Genomic DNA, 17,942 nt, shown 5'->3' on the forward strand with positions numbered 1-17,942 from the left:
CCATCCATGTGATCCATTTCCTTTCTGTTTTATATTGTACATATTTGGTGGCTCCATTTTCTATACAGATTGGCACTTAATAGGGGGAAATTGCCCACTGTGCTGAGACATTATAAATAGTTTTAGTGCTAGGGAACTTTACTTTTCATAAACTGTAGCTAAATGTCTTGAGATAAACATTCCTCTTTGACTTTCTTCCTTTCTTCAGTAAATTCCATTTCTAAGTGATAAATTGCTAAAAATCTGTTATTTTCCATACCAGTTCTAATTCCCTATACTCATCCTAAGTGGTATGAAATCTGGAACATTTGCTTCTATCTTATCTTTATCCTATTGAAAAGAATTACTTAAATAGCACTAACAGCATCCTAGCATGAGGGTATAAATGCAAGAGATTGTAAGATTCAACTCCCCCCCCCCCAAAAAAAAAAATTGTCCATACTCATTATCTGATCCTGAAACAAACTCTGTTTCTCTGTCTCCTAAGATGCTTGTGATTGTTCCATTGTGATTGGAGGCTGGAAATTGAAATGTATTTCTATCCTTCTGCAATAGGTACAGACTGGTTGACTTTCTGAAATGTGGGTCAGTTTGCAAAGCAGCCTTTTCAGAAATCAGACATGTAACAAAAGCCTCGCAAAAACTTCCTAGCTCCCCCTACTTGGAGCTCCCACTCCAATCCAGCATCTGCCTGTCTCCAGAGAATAACCCATCAATGTTTGGCTGTGAGGTCTTTCGGAGAAATGGGCACACAGTAGGAACAGATCCACTGCTATGCAAACATGGATAGTTTGGTTTGTAATGGCCGACAATGATTGTATTAGCTCACCAAGATTTTAGGGACCCTCCAACTTTGTTGTTGTTGTTCTTGAAGAAACAGTTCCTCTACAGAAAGGACAAATACCAGGGTTTCAAGTCACCAGCAGTTTATATGTTCTACAAGAAAAAGTGGATTTCAACCCAATTGCTTAGCATGACATGTCATGCTTTCACATGACAATCTAGCATTAAGACAAATGGGTCTCCTTTAGATTTGGGAAGCAGGTAGCTAAACGTGGTCCATAATGACATTCAAAATCAAATTTTCTGGAGGTAATTATGAGTTATGCTTATTTTGCTAAATTTTGAATAAAGATTCTATTTTAAACTTGCTACTGTCAAAGAGCTGAAAATATTATAAAGTAGCTTTTGGCCTTCTTTCATTTGTAATATATGCTGAGTGATTTCATTTTATTTTTTTCTAGATTAAAATATCTTCCTTTTATGTGACAATTTTTCTTTTTTAGTTTTCAAAATATCCAAACAATTTGATGACATAATTAACTAATGCTCCCTCTATTGGTAGTAAGTGAATATTGGAGTCTTGACACTGACATTTAGAAAAGCAAAATTAGTATTAGAAAAAATGGACTTTTTCTGAAGCTGCTTCTCACCTACTTTTAAAACAAGTCGGTTTTAGACACAGAGTTCTTGGTAGGATTCATTTTAGAAATCAAAATGAGTGATACTCAACAGTTAACCATCCAAATTTACATTAAAACTTCTAGCAGAATATCCACAGAATCAAGCACTGTAGAAACAAATCAAATTCAGAAATACTCCAGTTGCATGAACTCCATTAAACATCACAGAAAACTAATGGAAAAGATCCAAGTTAACCAAATGACTAAAATATATGAATGAAACCAATTTAGTCATTATAGAGTTGCATGCCTTGGAAGATTTTCCCTTGTTGGCTGCATGGTTTTTGTAAATAAAATAAGTACAGGAAAAGTAGAAGGAAAATTAAATTAAAATGTAAGGTAATTTTGAAACTCTTTTCTCTTTTCTTCAAAATTATAATTTGGTGTTTCTGCTTTGTTGAAAGGTTTACTTTTCCCTGAAGTGTGTTAACACATGCCCAACAATGAAATCACTTTTGAAGGTTTAGTTAGGCTTATGAATCCCTCTATTTGAGTTGGAATTCCTTCTGGACACTGTCTATAAAGGAAAATCTCTATTTCAATGTCTTGATCAGGACCGAGGAGAGAAATCCCAACTAGGAAGAGAGAGTGGCAACTGGGATGGTGCAATAGATTGGTGGCCTTTTGAATGGTGGCTGTTGGCATCTGGGAAATTTTTGTGAATTTCCCTAAAGCCTTTCCAATAAGCATGGGTTAATAAATCATCTACAGAATGATCATCTTACTTAGCCCTCTTTACTGTGATGGAAGTAGTCAGAAGGTGATAAGTGAAAGGAAGGAAGTGATTTTGGCATCCATGCATCTTGGTCTGTAACAGGCATCTCATCACAATGCTCTCTGCAGCTGTGGGGGGTGTGGAGGTATGGCAGAGTTTTGTCAACTCCTCCTCCTGTCTCACACCAAAGAAAAGAATTTGTCAAGACCTCTAGCCTACTAGTGTTTCTTCAAAGAAAAACAGTAAAGTCAACAGAAGTTCTAGAAGAATCATATCTCCGTGAAATTTTGGAGAAGCAAGAAATATGCTTCTGAAAGATAAAGTCCCTCCCATGAGAAAGAATAGAACTCTAGATGGATCAGCTAAAAAAAATATTCAGTGGAGTAACGTAAGCTTACTAAAAGTCAAAGAACTACATATCAAAATACAAAGCAGCAGTTCAAATTACAGCAGGGATGGGCTGGCCACAGAGGCCCTCATCAACCCAGGCAATACTTAAAATAATAAAAATTAAGAAAAATAAAAAAAATGAAGAAAATATCCTTCCTCTCTTTCAAATATAACTTTAGTTGCCTTTTATTCTTTCTATCTGGAAGCAGTATCGCTAACCTTAACAGTCTTGACTTACCAAAAAATATATATATGTGTGTGAAATAAAATAAGAGAAGGGATTGGTGGCAGTGTATGCAAAACCAAAATGAAAAAAATTACTTTAAACATCTCATTTTTTTGTTTTTTTTTTACACAAATACTGTTGTAAATATATTAAAAAAATCAGCATTCTATCTGGTAAACGTCACTTTTGCCCCTCTATAAAATTTTGAATTAAAAAAGCCTCAAGAACTTTTTTATTATTCCCCCCACCCTCCATTTCTCTTTCTTTTTCTCTTCCACAAGAATATATCCTGACGCTTTTTTTTTTTTTTTGCAAAGATTGTTGGAAATAATCCTTCTCTTGTACCTAGAAACATAGGTGCAAATCTCTGATATCTTTGTTTTATCTGCATTCCTGCCTTTCATGAAAGTCCCTCTTGATTGTGCTGAGGCTGTGGCTCAGCGAAGACACTGAATAAATACGATAGCCACTGTTGCTTGTTGCTCATCCAAGTCTTCCTGGCTTCTGCTGCAAGAAGGGGATGTGGAAAAGGTGGGCCAGGGTGTGTGGCCCCGGGCAGAACCTGGGGAAGAAGCCTACCCTTCCATTTTCTTTACCACATCACCAAACCCACTGCTCCCTCCCACTCCCACAGCCCTTTTACGAAATCAGACAGCGTGGTCGGTGGAGAACAGCAGGGCCTTTCCTCTGGGTTTTCGACCAGAAGTGATATTCCACAGCTTTAACTGATTACTGTGAAGTCCAAGCGGCCAGAATTGTGAAAATGTCCACTGAAACACTGCAAGCGGTGTACTTAAAGACAGTAGGCCTTTTAGATTTTGTTATATACTTTTGTAGTGCTCTTCACAAGTGAAAAAAAAATTTTTTTTTTTTTACTTTTTTAAAAGATTTTTTTGTAAAGAAGGGTTGTATTTAGAGGCCAGTAGCTAGAGATCCAACCAGTGGACCTCCTGAAGCACTACCAGGCCTTAAGGCCACCATCCAAGGGAGGCTGGGAAAACCATTATTCACCCAAGCCTCAGGAAATGTAATGTACCAGCAGGCAAAAACCAGTTCTTCATGTAGTACAAAATGAAACGAAACAAAAACAAAAACAGAAAGTAAAACGAAACCAAAACATTTCTTAAATTCTAGTGCCATAGCTTTTTTTGTTTCTTTTTTTTTTTTTTTCGTTGTTTTGTTTTGTTCTGTTCATAAGAAAGAGAGAAAAGATACTACTTATCCGTCAGACACATGCATCCTCATGTGGTCGTTGAACTGCTCGATTTGGTCAAACTTTGCTGGGCAGACGGAGCAGACGTAAGTGGTGCCCTCCGTGCAGGCCACTACACCTGGGGGCCCAGCACGGGCACCCGGAGGTGTGCCTGCGGGAGGGGTCCCGTTGCTGGCGCTGTGCAGGGCCACGTGTCGCTCCAGGAGGGTCTTGTGAGAGAACTTCTTCTTGCAGATGTAGCACTCGTAGGACTTCTCGCCCCGGTGGAGGCGCATGTGCACATTGAGAGAACTCTTCTGGGTGAAGCGCTTGTTGCAGATGCTACACTGGTAGGCCCTCACGCCTGTGTGTGTCACCATGTGCTTGATAAGGTAATCCTTTAAGGAGAAGGAGCGCCAACAGATGCTGCATTGGTGGGGCTTCTCACCTGTTGACGTGGGAAGAGACAGCAAGCAGGACAGAGCGAGACATAGCAAGGGAAGGAGAATGAGAAACAGAAAAACAAGACAAAAAAAGGAAAAAAATTTTTAAAAAATAAGACCTGATTGTTCAGTGGATCACCCTTGATTGGAAAGATCCAGGTCTTTCTGGACTCTCATGTTCAAAGAAACTTTGCTTTAAAGGTGATGCCAGGTCAGTCTAGAATATTCCATCCATTTCCCCATGCCAGAAAATGTCTCTGTCAGAGGACTACCAACCCCCTACCCCTTACCCCCACCCCCGCTTCATGACCCACCCTACCAAGTCCTCAAAGGCAATTCACTGGGTGGCAAAAGGGAGAGCTATTTTCTAAGGGAGTCATGTTCAGTGTCATCATCAATTTAACCATGTTTCTCATTTTCCTTATCAAACAAATATGAGCAATAAGAGAGAAGAGAGGTCTCTGGAGACATGGAGTTTTCTAGAATCTTCAGGCACTGAGAATATTGGTTTATAGCTTGGCGTTTTGGGAACAGTCCCCATTTCCAGTATTCTATTAAATGCACCCATATATAGATTCTACATCTGGAAAACACTTGACTACTTAAGAGTATGTTGTTTTTAAGAGCTATGCCTTCAGGACCGGCACTGTGGCGTGACAGGTAAAGCTGCTACCGATAGGGCCAGAGTCCCAGCTGCTCCATTTCCGATGCAGCTCTCTGCTATGGCCTGGGAAAGCAGTGGAAGATGGCCCAAGTCCTTGGGCTCCTGCACCCACGCGGGAGACCAGGAAGAAGTTCCTGGCTTTGAATTGGCCCAGTTTCGGCCATTGTGGCTGTTTGGAGAGTGAACCATTAGATGGAAGACCTCTCTTCTCTCTCTCTGCCTTTGCTTATCTGTAACTCTGCCTTTCAAATAAATAAATATTTTTTTTTAAAAGAGCGATGATTTTACTTTTCTTCTTTCTTGGGCAGAAGTCCTCCTAAGATGTAATAAGGTTTAGCTGGCTATATGCAGTGCTTGCACTGGGCTGCAGCTTGGTCTCCCCAGGTGTGGAGGATGAGCAGGTGGTGGGCAACATGATGAGGTGTCCTGTGCAAATCTAGGCACTAATGCACTGTAGCCTGCTCTGACCAATCGCTAGGTGCCTGTGGGCACACAGCCCTCCTTACCTCACTGTGCGGGGGTTAACACAAAACACACATGAAACCACTCTGCAGCCCACCAAGAGCAGTGAGGGATTTCTTGCATGGTATTATTATTACAGGAAGCCCTCCTCCCCCGATTAAATGGTTCTATATACTTTTTGAACTCTTAGGTCAATTTTGAACTAGTTTTGTCATTGTCTTCTTTCTCAGCTTGTTGGCAGAAAACTTTCTTACTTTTCCATTGACTGGTTAGGTTTGAAACCTAATGAGATCTAATAATCAAGTGACAGTGAGAACACTCAGTTTAGTCACTGACTGACAACAGGAGGTATTCACCAAGGAAAGTTCACAGGCCTGTGGTGTCTCCTCGGATAACTACTTAAAAATTTATTTGTAGTGTTTGTTCTCAGTTCTTGACAGTGAGATGGACAGGGAGATGAGAGCTCTTGACAGTGAGATTGTGGAGTTTGGTCCTTTCTCCTGCACCATTATTAACTGCCCAAGGTAAGCACCCATCTTAGAGAGGAAAGTACTTCCCCAACACCTTCCACCAACCTTGCCTAAAGCCCAAAGCTGCTGAAATGACCTAGGGTGATAGTTCAACACCTGAACTGTACATCAGGTAAGGAATCACTGCTCAAATTTGATTTAGTTTCCATTTAAAAACACAAGCCTGGACTAGGTCTCTATGTTTTCCTCCACAGAAGTGGTTCTGTGGGTTCTGGTGATGGTGGTACTGGAAACACCACCAGATATTGAATACTTACTGTGTGCCAGGCTCATTGTTAAGTGCTTCATGTTCATAATCCATTTTAAGAAAACTTTCTCATCAGAAAGTATTTTTGTTGTGTTTCAAAACATAAAAGGATATGTTTTGAAGCGCACTGTTGGGACAGCATGGTGCATAAGATCACAGGGTCAGAAGAGAAGAATTTCACTTTTAGATTGCAACAGGAGAAGCCAGCGGAGGCTCAAACTAATAAGCTATTTGCTGAAGAGTTGAGTCTATGCATACTGTTTACATTGGAAAAATTTTTTGAAATGAGAGATTCCCTAAGAGAGACATTCATGTGTGTTATTTTTAGTTGAAACATTTTTGTCAGCTGTAAACATGCTTGGAACTCAGCTGGTCTTTGCTATCCTTGTGCTTACAGTACAATTTATAGAGGCTATGATTGGCCAGCCAACTATCTTTTAAAACATGCCCACCTGTCACCTTTAATGGGAAGCATGCCTTAAGTTCCAGATGGTATTTTGGCTGCTAGGAAGTTGAAACTTCGTCTATGTGAAAATGTTCTCTCCATTTGAAACTTTGACCTTCTACGTGTGTTTTTCCTCCCAGCAAGATCACTGATGAAGGCATTTTACTTTCACACCCTTCTAATAAGACTATAAATTGATTCTTCACAGTTGTCATCTTTCCCTCCATAGCACATATATGTATGTTGTTTGTGTGCGTGCAATATTGGTTCTGCCACTAATTATCCAGGTGACTGTGGGCTAAGTGTTTTTGCTTCTCTGGGTTTGTTGCACCTTGGGTAAGTCAGGAGTTGGAGTAAACACTTTCGGCAGCCCTTGGCAGATTTAGTGGTCATCTACTCATGGTGGCTCCCAACCCCAGAGGACTCCATTCCTGGCCTTATCAGCAAAGGGCCTGAGGGCAGTCTGCTTAATCACTCACTATGTGAGCAGTCCCACATTTTAAATAGGACAACCCCTCTTGTTCCCTCCCCTGCCACAGAAAAATGGTAAGCTAGATAATCAGCAGAAGTGCTTGCAAGGCACTTGGGAGAGCCTGAAAGAAAGGTGCTTTCCATAACCATTAAGGTGCTATGATGGCAGAGCACAGGTTAGTAAAGGGGGCGTATTTCCAGATGAGGCAGATGCAACAACTGTCATTTCTGCATGGGTGGCTTTCTAATAATTCCAGGGACTTCCAAAAGTTTGTGGAAGATTAATTGAAAGGCAATGTGAATTTCCCATGAACTTTTGGAAGCCCTTTCGTAGCATCTAGTAGGAATGTTAGTATCTTTCTCTCCCACCGTTTTTCTGCATTTTGGTTGCAGCAGTCCTCAGAGGGCTTTCAACAGAAGCTGCTACATGAAGTGGATGCTATCTGCTGATGGCTGCTCTCCAAGTGGAGGTAAATGGGCAAAGTTGGCTACCCAGGTTTGAGTCTATGGGTAGAAATGGCAAGATGGCAAGTCTTTTTTTTTTTTTTTTTTTTTTTTAGGAAAAAGCCACGAAGTATACAGAGGATACTTGAATTATAACATGCAGGGAAATCTCATATAAGTCCCTTCATTTTAAAATGCTCCATTTCTGGGCTATGCAGATGCAGGAGTCAGATATGAATTCCATTTCCTTGGCTGAGTGACTTAGGCATGTTACTTAACCTCTCTAAGCCTCAGTTTCCTTATCTGTACCTTAAGAATGAAACAGAAAGTACCTGCCTTGTAAAGCTGTGTTGAGAAATTAAAGAGATATAGCACTTAGCATAGGGTATGTGGTCATTTTAAGAAAAAATAAACTCATTCAGCACAAAGCAACTGAGGGTCAGTGAAACCTCCTGAGAAATGACTTGTATGGCTTAGGAAAGCCAATCCATAATTTAAAAAATATTCTAGACAATTAATAAAGCAAGCAGTTACTTGGCAGCTATGTAACTCAGAGTTAAAGGTATGGTCTGCTCTCAATTCCACATGCTAATAGAAAGAGGTGGTATCATGAATATAATGTTAGCAACAGTGTAGTCAGAGAATTTCCTAGCAGGCAGCAACTGAACACTGGAGGCAGAAAAATCAAGCAGCAAATGAAGAAAGCGCATTGAGAGGGAACACCCTTTACTGCCTATCCATGGGTAGAAAGCAAGTGAAAGTATACGTATTTTCTCCATTTTTCAGTGTCTGGTCTTCTACTCCTTCTGGTAGACCAGCACTGACCCTTGCTCTACTTTGACTGACAAGTAGAAAAAAAATAGAGTAAGAAAGAAGAAGAAAGATACTACTCAGGTTAGCAGATGCAGAGAGTTCTGCTCAAAGCTCATGAAGTTCAAGTAAAAGCCATCCCAAAGGGCCAAGATACCCCAATTTTCAATCGTGACCTCTGTACTCATTGATAAGGCTTTTCCTGGGCTGCAGAAAGGACAGTGCCATGTTATTAGCAGGATGCTTACCAGACCCACTGCCCTTGGGGTCAAAAAGCAAGACCTGTGCTTGGTGAGTAACCAGACAGCAGGGAAGGAGGAGGAAGAGGAAGGTATGGGTTGGGAAGGTGGCCATCGGGGAGGAAGGCAGAACGATTCCGGAAGTGTGGGTCCTCTGATCACAGAAAATCAAGATTGGACCAGAAAATGGGGAAAGGGTGAGTATCAACAGTGCAGCTGTGCTCAGATGGAATCCTCTGGAGCTCTCACCAGCTGCAGAGTTTAATCTCCATCCAGACAAGTCTGGTCAAAGAAGAGCCTGAGGTATGGAGACTGCCTGGCAGCCTTCCTGGCCACTTCTTTAGGTGCCATCTGGACCCAGCTTGGGCTGTGATGTTGCCTAGGTAGAACTGCTTACTGGGGACACAATGCATTCACCAAACACTTGTGGCGTTAGTGACAACCAAGATATTCTGGTGTTAAGTGGAACTCAGGGAACTTCACCCACATTAGTTGATTATTCTTGCAACTTCATGAATGGAGTAGGCATTAGTATCCCCAGAAGACGGTGTCACCACTTAGAGAGTAATGTGAACATCCTAAAGATCACCCAACTAGTCAGTAACAGCTGAGAGTATGGAGCAGCCCAACGAGATCATCTCCCCTCTGTTAGCAATTTCTTGTGGGCTGGCACTGTGGTGCGCTGGATCAGGCTGCCAGCTGCAGTGCTGGCATCCCATATGGGCACCGGTTCGTGTCCTGGCTGCTCCACTTTTGATCTGACTCCCTGCTAATGGTCTGGGAAAAGCAGAAGTATATGGCCCAAGTGCCTGGTTCCCTGCTACCCACATTGGAGACCCAGAGGAGGCTCGTGGCTCCCGACTCCAGCCTGGCCCAATGCTAGCAACCATCAGAGGAGTGAACCAGTGGATGAAAGCGCGCGCTCTCTCTCTCTGTGTCTCTCCCTCTCTCTCTGTAACTCTGACTTTCAAGTAGATAAATAAATTTTACACAAAAAAAACAGTTTCTTGTTCTTTGGATTATGCTGCAAAATATATGATGCTGCTCTGATGTATACTGTGTATAAGATATGTATTACTAAATGGTTTTGGTAATTTTAGAGTTTATAGTTAAGTGCTTTCACATAAATTATGTTATTTAATTCTCAGGACAACCATATAAAGTAAATATTAATAAGATCTGAAAACTGAAGCTCAGATTGGTTATAACATCTACCTAAAGTCACTCAAGCCAAAAGCGGTAGGGGCAAGAGGTGTATGGTGTAGTGGGTTAAGATGCCACTTGGGTTGCCCACATCCCATGTCACAGTGCCTGGGGTTGAGTTCTGCATTTGCTTTCAATCCAGCTCCCTGTTAACGTGCCTGGGAGGCTACGGATAATGGTTCAACTGCCTGTATTCCTGCCATCCATGAAGGAGAACCTCATGGAGTTCCTGGCTCCTGGTTTCAGCCTGATCCAAACTTGGCCATTGTGGGCATTTTTTGGGGAGTGAACCAGAGGGTAGAAAATCTCTCTCTCTTCCCCTGCCTCTCAAATAAATAAATAATAAATAAATCTTTAAGGAAAAAGTGGTAAAACCAAAGCTTTCTTATTCTAAATCTTATTGTCATTCTTTTGCTCTCCACTGGCTTAACATAATGGATAGTCCAAGCTCCACAGGAAGATTACTAGGTAACTGTCTTAGTGTTACTACCATTATCCCTTGGTCAACACTATTATGCTTTTATTATTACTTTATCTATTTATCTTGAAACCATGGCTGAAATAGCTGAGTTTCTCAAAGTATCAAGCAAAATTCTTATGTTTACAGATGATACCGATAGCTAAAAACAGTCCCAGTGGAGGGGCTGTTTATATAATATGATTCAGAAAAAGGCCAAAGTATCTATCTTTTATTGGTGAAAAAAGCACAACTGTGAATATACAATATACAATATAAAGCATATTCAAAAAGTTCATGGAGAATGTATGTTATGAATAAACTATACATGGATTCCAGAATTTTTTTTGCAATAAAAATAAAGTCATCTTTTAGTTCCATTTCCATGAACTTTTTGAGGTACCCTCATACATTCTCTAGCATATTTTTCAAAAAAAGAGAGATAAAAAAGACATCTAGCCGGCGCCGCGGCTCAATAGGCTAATCCTCCGCCTTGCGGCGCCGGCACACCGGGTTCTAGTCCCGGTTTGGGCGCCGGATTCTGTCCCAGTTGCCCCTCTTCCAGTCCAGCTCTCTGCTGTGGCCCGGGAAGGCAGTGGAGGATGGCCCAAGTCCTTGGGCCCTGCACCCCATGGGAGACCAGGAGAAGCACCTGGCTCCTGCCATTGGATCAGCGTGGTGCGCCGGCCGCAGCGCGCCTACCGCGGCGGCCATTGGAGGGTGAACCAACGGCAAAAAGGAAGAAAGGAAGACCTCTCTCTGTCTCTCTCTCTCACTGTCCACTCTGCCTGTCAAAAAAAAAAAAAAAAAGACATCTAAAAGTCTTGTAGAGAAAATAATGCATTTATGCATAAGTGTCTTGAATTAAGTTCTCCTGGAAGGCATGCTCACATTTTTGAACATTCATTTACTTACTCAACAAACATTTGCTAAACAACTACACATGATAGCCTATATTTATCTATATATTTTAAAAGCAAAATGTCTTAAGATAGGGTCATACAAGAAAGCTCCAGCTGGATAGGGTTGACAAAATATATGACATCAAGTTAAGTTAGACTTTCAGATAAACAATGAGTAATTTTTTATATGATAAATATTGCATGAGACATACTTACACTAAAAATATACTTGTTGTTTATCTGAAATCAAGTTTAACTAGTTGTCTTGTATAATTTGCTAAATCTGTCAACCCTATGTCTGAAGGTAAATACATGGTCTAGATGCCATTCTGGCTATTCTGGTAATATGTGTACTATTTGTTACATGGAGCAAGGCAAGCACAAACAGGATACTGTATCTGAAATATGATCATATTTGTAGAGAAAGTACTTAGAACATAAATATGCAAAGTCTATTTATAAAAAATAAACACCATAAAAGATCTGCTTCATAAAATAAATGAGCAAACCCATGGAAAAATAGACTATGCATCCTTTTGCAAGTGGGTAGACATCACTAGAGAAGGATTTGACTCATTCACTGATCAAGTATTTATTGACTGCTTCTTATGTAAAAGGTACTATGTTGGGTACACTGAATATGCTTATGCATATGTATGTCTATTAGGTGTGTGTCTATATATACATACATGTGTCTGTGTGTGTATGTTTCTACTCTCAGAGTTTAATCCTAATAGGAAGGTATATCAGTGCCCACATAATGAAAACAGAAGTCCACAGTGCTAAGAGCCAGTAATACTTTTGCCATAGTACCTGTGAAGTTTGGGAGACTCAGCTCACTGTTAATATTCAACAGATTAGCTTCTGAAATGTAATTCATCTGTCATACAACAAAGTTTATACCCATAACTCTGATTTACTTTTTCAAAACACACTGCTTCTTATTAATGTAATTTTAGAGAATGATTATTTTGTAACAAAAACAACCAGATGCTATCCTCCCCCTAATTTTCCAGGCTCAGCCCTGTCAGGGAGTGATCCTTAAGTGTAGCAGGAATTAGGGTTTGTTATACCACAGATTTCTGGATGCCATGAGGTTCTGATACACAGACCCTGGTGAACAGGGGTTGAGCATACACGGCGAGAATCTGCCTGTTTCCCATACAGGGATCACACTGCCCGCCAGGCTCATCTTTCAATCTTTCCCTTTTGCTTGCCTTCCATATCCATGTTGACATCATGGTGTATCTTTCTTATCTCCTCTTTCTTTCCTTTTACTTCCTTTCTTTTACTTTTTTTTTTTTTTTTAATTTGACAGGTGGAGTTACAGACAGTGAGAGAGAGAGACAGAGAGAAAGGTCTTCCTTCCATTGGTTCACTCCCTAGATGGCCGCTGCGGCTGGCGCTGTACCGATCCGAAGCCAGGAGCCAGGTGCTTCCTCCTGGTCTCCCATGTGGGTGCAGAGGCCCAAGCACTCGTGCCATCCTCCACTGCCCTCCCGGGCCACAGCAGAGAGCTGGACTGGAAGAGGAGCAACCGAGACTAGAACCGGCGCCCATATGGAATGCAGGTGCCACAGGTGGAGGATTAACCAAGTGGGCCACAGCGCCGGCCCCTATTTTGACTTTTGTATTTTCTTTTTTTGGGGTTGGGGGGGTACAGAGGAGCCCTGCATTGTTCCATGACAAGATGGCTTGTGTTATTTTTGTTTTTTCTCTAATTCTCTTGCTTTCAAACATGTCCCTAACTCTCAGTTTCTTTTCCTACAACTTTCACGAAGCTTCAGTAAGTGCACATGAGACACTTCTAGATGTGGTGAAGTCCTATCATGGTTTGTTTGGCAATGGACAGGGATTGATGAGAGAGGGATTCTCTTTGTTCCTATAAAAATTTCTAATGAATGAACAGAAAAAAACTCTTATTATGAAAAAAGTTCAGGAGAAATCCAAGGAGTATCACATTGTTTTTAGCATTTGAATTCTGTAGAGGAGGGAAATATGTCCAAAGTGTATTATTCAGAGATGAGAGACCAAAAACAAACAAACAAAAAACTAAAATGAAAAAAGAAACCCAAAAAAACCCAAAACCAAAACAAATAAAATAAACAAAAAACAAAAAAACGAAAAAGCAAAACTTTATGTCTCCTAAATGGGCTAACGTAATAATGATTGTTGGTTTTTTTAAATTAAGTAATACTTTGACTTTTATGTAGAGCTCTCAATATGCTTCATATATTTATGGCTACCCAAAAAAGCAGGAAAATTACTATTCTCTTTCCTTAAAGTTATGTTAAGCAACCCTTTCTTGGTGGGATTCTTTTTGGTTAGATAATGGGTAAGAATACCAAGTCCATCCTGACTTTTCCATGTCTTCCCTAGCATGTTCTACAATCTTCTCAAGTCAACATCTGGACTTATTGTTTTGGACTTTTATCACTTTCAGAGTTCCTGGGGGAGAAGTGAGACCCCACTTTTTTTATGTTTTCCCAAGAAATTGGAGAGAACTTTGTTTAGATCCTGAATTACTTCTACATGTTCAAGCCATCTTGCCTTTTGAAAATCTAGACCAATTGTTCTTAAACATCATTAGATGAGGTCCTCTTTCAGTTATACCAAAGTCTTGAAAGACAGATGGCCTTTTCAAACTGTTCCTGCCAAATAGTTCTGGAGTGTAAAGGAACAGTTTATTTTGAGTGAGATACTTGATTGTTACATATATATGTAATATTAATTCTTTTCACATGTAGCCATATTATACAATGCAAAAATCATCATAATTTACTTGAGGTCTGCACACTATGCACACAATTCTTATTTATAAAATGAGTTGTTAATTAAAAAATTCTCTTTTATTGTAGCTTTTGCATCTATGAAGTCCAGATACACAAACTTACTGCTGCTTTTCACATGGAAAAATCTAGGTATTTGGGGTAGCCACAGAATTCTCTGGTGAATCCACTGTGTTTATGCATCACAGAGATAATTTTAGGTGGTGCATTTCAAATTTCATGTTGCAAATTTAAGCCTTATCTCATATGCAGTCCAATACAGTGTGAATTTTATATCCAGTAGGTCCACTGGAAGTCAACTTTGGAAAAGGAGATGCTTCACAGATAATCTCTTTTTCACTTCTACTCTTTAATCTGATGGCTTATAAAATAGTTTTTGGAGGAGGAAAGGATATAAACTGTGACAGCACTCCATAAACCATAAGTTGCCACACAAGCACAAACATTACTATTTGATGAATTCATGTGCTAATGACGAAAACCCTAACCTATGTAAAATATCCTTTGATTGGTCTCATATCATTAGTGTATTCACATTTACCCCAAGTAAACACAGTAATTTGCCACTACCTAATTTTCTTCCTAAATTCAGTAGTGAGTCACTATCTTTATTTGAAGGTATTTGAAAGCTATAATCTTTAAGAGCAATTGATTTGTATAAAGGCACACACATTGATTTACACAATGCGCTGACTTTAGCTGAACTGCAAAGAAGGCAAAGCTCATCTTCAATAAGGTTCTATTTCAGTTGTTCACTTGCATGCTGGGTGTCTACTTTCTATATCTGTTGCCTTCCTTCTCTTCCAGATCCCAAGTTAAACTTTCTGTTTTATGTTCCATCTCTTAGGTTCCTACTAGCTGATACAAGGTCTACTGAGATACAAGGTTGTTTTGAGCAATTCATTTGCTTTCATGTACCAGAATTTCAGTGAGTAACTTTTCCCTGGAGAATTACATGTCATTTAATGGGAGTATTCTGAAACAAGAGGTTTGTCAGAAGTGCAACTCTCCTAAGAATTTAAAATATGATGATCACAAGTGTAATAGGTATTTTCTAGTACAAAAGAATTTATGTGAAATCATTATGTGTGCAGTCACTTATTTGGAGGCTTACATATGGAGTTCTCATTACGGAACTGGGAAAAAGTATCAGTGGGAAAGTCAGGAGAGCTTAGCTCTGGAATCCTAGAGTTCAGGCCCACGCTGACCAATGTCCCTCTCTAAGCTTCCTACAAAATGACCACATATTCTCTCCTTGAGTTACTTATCCTTGCAGAGACTTGCACCCTTTAGAGGCAGTCTGTCCGGAACCTTTTTTCATTTATTTAGTTGAAAGAATTTCCTTAGATCTAGTCATTGGTCCACTTCTACCCTAAGAAGCCAAATGGAATAAACTTAGAGTTCCTTCCTCCCAATCATCCCAATAATGCTAATGACAGCTAGCGTGCTTATATGATATGTAAGGGAACTGAAGTATAGAAGAGTTAAGCAATTCTTCCATGGTGACAAGGTTTGGTAGAGGCCAAGCCTGTGTCCAAACCCAGGCAATACAGCTGAAGAGCATTATACTACCCTTGAACTACTTGCCCATGGCTTTGTCAGATGCCCTGAGTCTTTTCTTCTGTACCCCTTCTCCACAAAGGTTCATGTCATTTATGTCTGTCAGAGGAAGGTACATCTTTGCTATAAAAGGGGTGCAGCTGTGGCTTCTAGAACCATAATTACATTCATGGCTTTGGGGGAGGGGTCTCTTTAACTCCCGAACGAATGCTCCAAACCTTCCCTTCCACCTGCCGGTCCTGCCCTTCCCTCTCCAAGCGCCCTTGCACCCTGCAGCCAGGCCTACAGCAGCGCCTGCACTCACCTGTGTGTACAAACATGTGCTTGACGTAGTTCTGTTTGGCGGTGAAAGTCTTGTTGCAGAGAGTGCACTCATAAGGCTTTTTTTCGCCTTGCCCGCTGGCTGTGCTGTGGCCGGCCGAAGAGGCCAGGGGCTGTGGCGCTGGCAGCTGTGCAGTAAAGGTAGACAGGCCGGGCTGGGACACTGTCACAAACTGGGTCTGCTGGCCTGCCAGAGGCTGTGGCAGGCTGAAGAGGAAAGGCTTGGGGCCGCTGCCCGCAGGCTGGGTCGTGAAGAGGGCCGGCAGGTAGGTGTTGCCAGCTGTGCCAATGACCTGTGTGTTGCTGGTCAAGGTCAGAGGCATCCTCAGGTTGCTGGTGAGGGTTTCTGTCTGGCGTAAGTAGAGCTGGGTGCTTGGCAATGGCTGCCCAATGGATGTGTTGACCGCAGGCTGTTGCAGGACGCTCTTGTCTGAGCTGTTGCTGACTGTGATGACTGTGTTGTCCATCTCCACCTCGTTGCTTCTCTCCGGAGAAGAGGCCCCAGTTTCTAGCTGGTTCTGCTGTGGGCCGCCCTCGGCCGGGGCTTCGGTGGCCTGCTCGGGTTGGGCCGGCTCGGCCTGGCCATCCCGTGTGACTCCGGGCCCAAACTGCTGCTCTACGGAGTCGGGTTCGGTGCCAATGGAGGAGCTGACGCCCGAGTCGAAGCTTTCGCCTTTGGGCTCGCTTTCAGTGCCCTCGGCCTGGTCGGTGTCTTCTGTGCACTCTTCGGATTCGTTGCGCTCCAGGATCTGCACCCTTGGCTGCCCGTAGTAGTCATAGTCGTCCTCCATCTCCTGCTTGATGTGGATGTTGCCCACCAGGGTCTGGATGCGCACAGGCCGGGGCTGCTTGCGGCAGTGCGTGGTCTCGGGGGTGGTGGACAGGTAGCGCTCCATCTGCTGCGAGCGCTCATGAATGCGGGTGATCCAGCTGGGGTCTTCCATGTGGTGGTCTCGGGGCAGGCCAAGCGCAGTCTCATGGTGGCTGACCACGGCACCGCTGTAGAAGGAGCGCTCGCCGCTGCCGTTCTGCATGGAGCAGGCATAGAGCGCCGAGTAGATCCTGTCCACACTGTGCTGCGGGTGGCTCTGCAGGTAGCCCGACTCCGTGTCGCTGCTCTGGCCCGAAGTGCCCGACTCGGGCGTGCCCCGAGGCGTGTCCTGGCCCGAGTCCTGGATCCCCGGGAACACATCGCCCACGTTCTGCGACACGATGCGCGTGCACTCATCGATGACGGTTTTGATCTGCAGGATGCTGGCGGCCGTGAGGATCTGCAGAGCTTCCGACTGCGAGACGCGCAGCACGCCGCTGTACATGAAGTCAATGAGCTTTTGCACCGACTGTACAGACACCACCGACGGGATCTCAATGTCGCTGTAGCCCAGCAGCAGCTTGTCCTGGAAAAAGGGGCTGCCGGCCGCCAGCACGCAGCGGTGCGCGCGCAGCATGCTCCCGTGGATGCGCACCGTCACGTCACAGAAGTGGCCACGGTTGCGCTGCTCGTTGAGGGTCTCGAGCACGGAATTGCTGAAGTTGTGAAGGTTGATGCTGTGAATGCGCTCGGTCATCCCCTTGCAACTGATGTCACCTGCAGTTTGGCAAGGCAGACACAAAACAGGCACGGGTCAGAGCTGATCGGCTGCGCTCCTAAGGCCTAGGTGGCAGGTGAACAAAGCTCCTGGGGCCTAGAAGCATCCTCCCTGCAGGGAGATGGACAGGCTGTCTGCACAAGCCATAGGTGGGAAGGCCTAGAGCGACAGGGTTCTGCATTTTGCTTCAATTACAGCCTCAGGACCCCCACTATTTTGGGTGCTGAGACTCCCCCAGACCTTCAGCTCGGTTGTCAATTGAAGCAAAGCGGCACGAAAGCCAAATGGGACATCTTTCTGCTATTCCTACAACTTCAGCAACAAACTGAAAGACCCATGGCAGACTTGATGGCATGGCGCACTGTTTCTCCATTTTAGAT

The 17,942-nt window shown here is 42.6% G+C and overlaps 1 protein-coding gene across 3 annotated transcripts in view; it reads right to left on the reverse strand.

The window, feature by feature from the left end:
* Positions 1-2,959: 2,959 nt before the first annotated feature.
* Positions 2,960-17,942, reverse strand: part of ZBTB20 (zinc finger and BTB domain containing 20) — an 891,896-nt gene continuing 876,913 nt past the window's right edge. For all 3 annotated transcript variants that reach the window (XM_062208447.1, XM_062208455.1, XM_062208465.1), the window contains 2 exons: positions 15,957-17,561; positions 2,960-4,434 (listed from right to left, as the gene is read on the reverse strand). In XM_062208447.1, the coding sequence (XP_062064431.1) occupies positions 4,013-4,434; positions 15,957-17,561 (2,027 nt within the window). In that variant the 3' untranslated portion in view covers positions 2,960-4,012. The remainder of the gene's footprint in view (positions 4,435-15,956; positions 17,562-17,942) is intronic.

The sequence above is a fragment of the Lepus europaeus genome, chromosome 2 (genome assembly GCF_033115175.1).
Source record: "Lepus europaeus isolate LE1 chromosome 2, mLepTim1.pri, whole genome shotgun sequence".
In the NCBI taxonomy this organism is placed as follows: domain Eukaryota; kingdom Metazoa; phylum Chordata; class Mammalia; order Lagomorpha; family Leporidae; genus Lepus; species Lepus europaeus.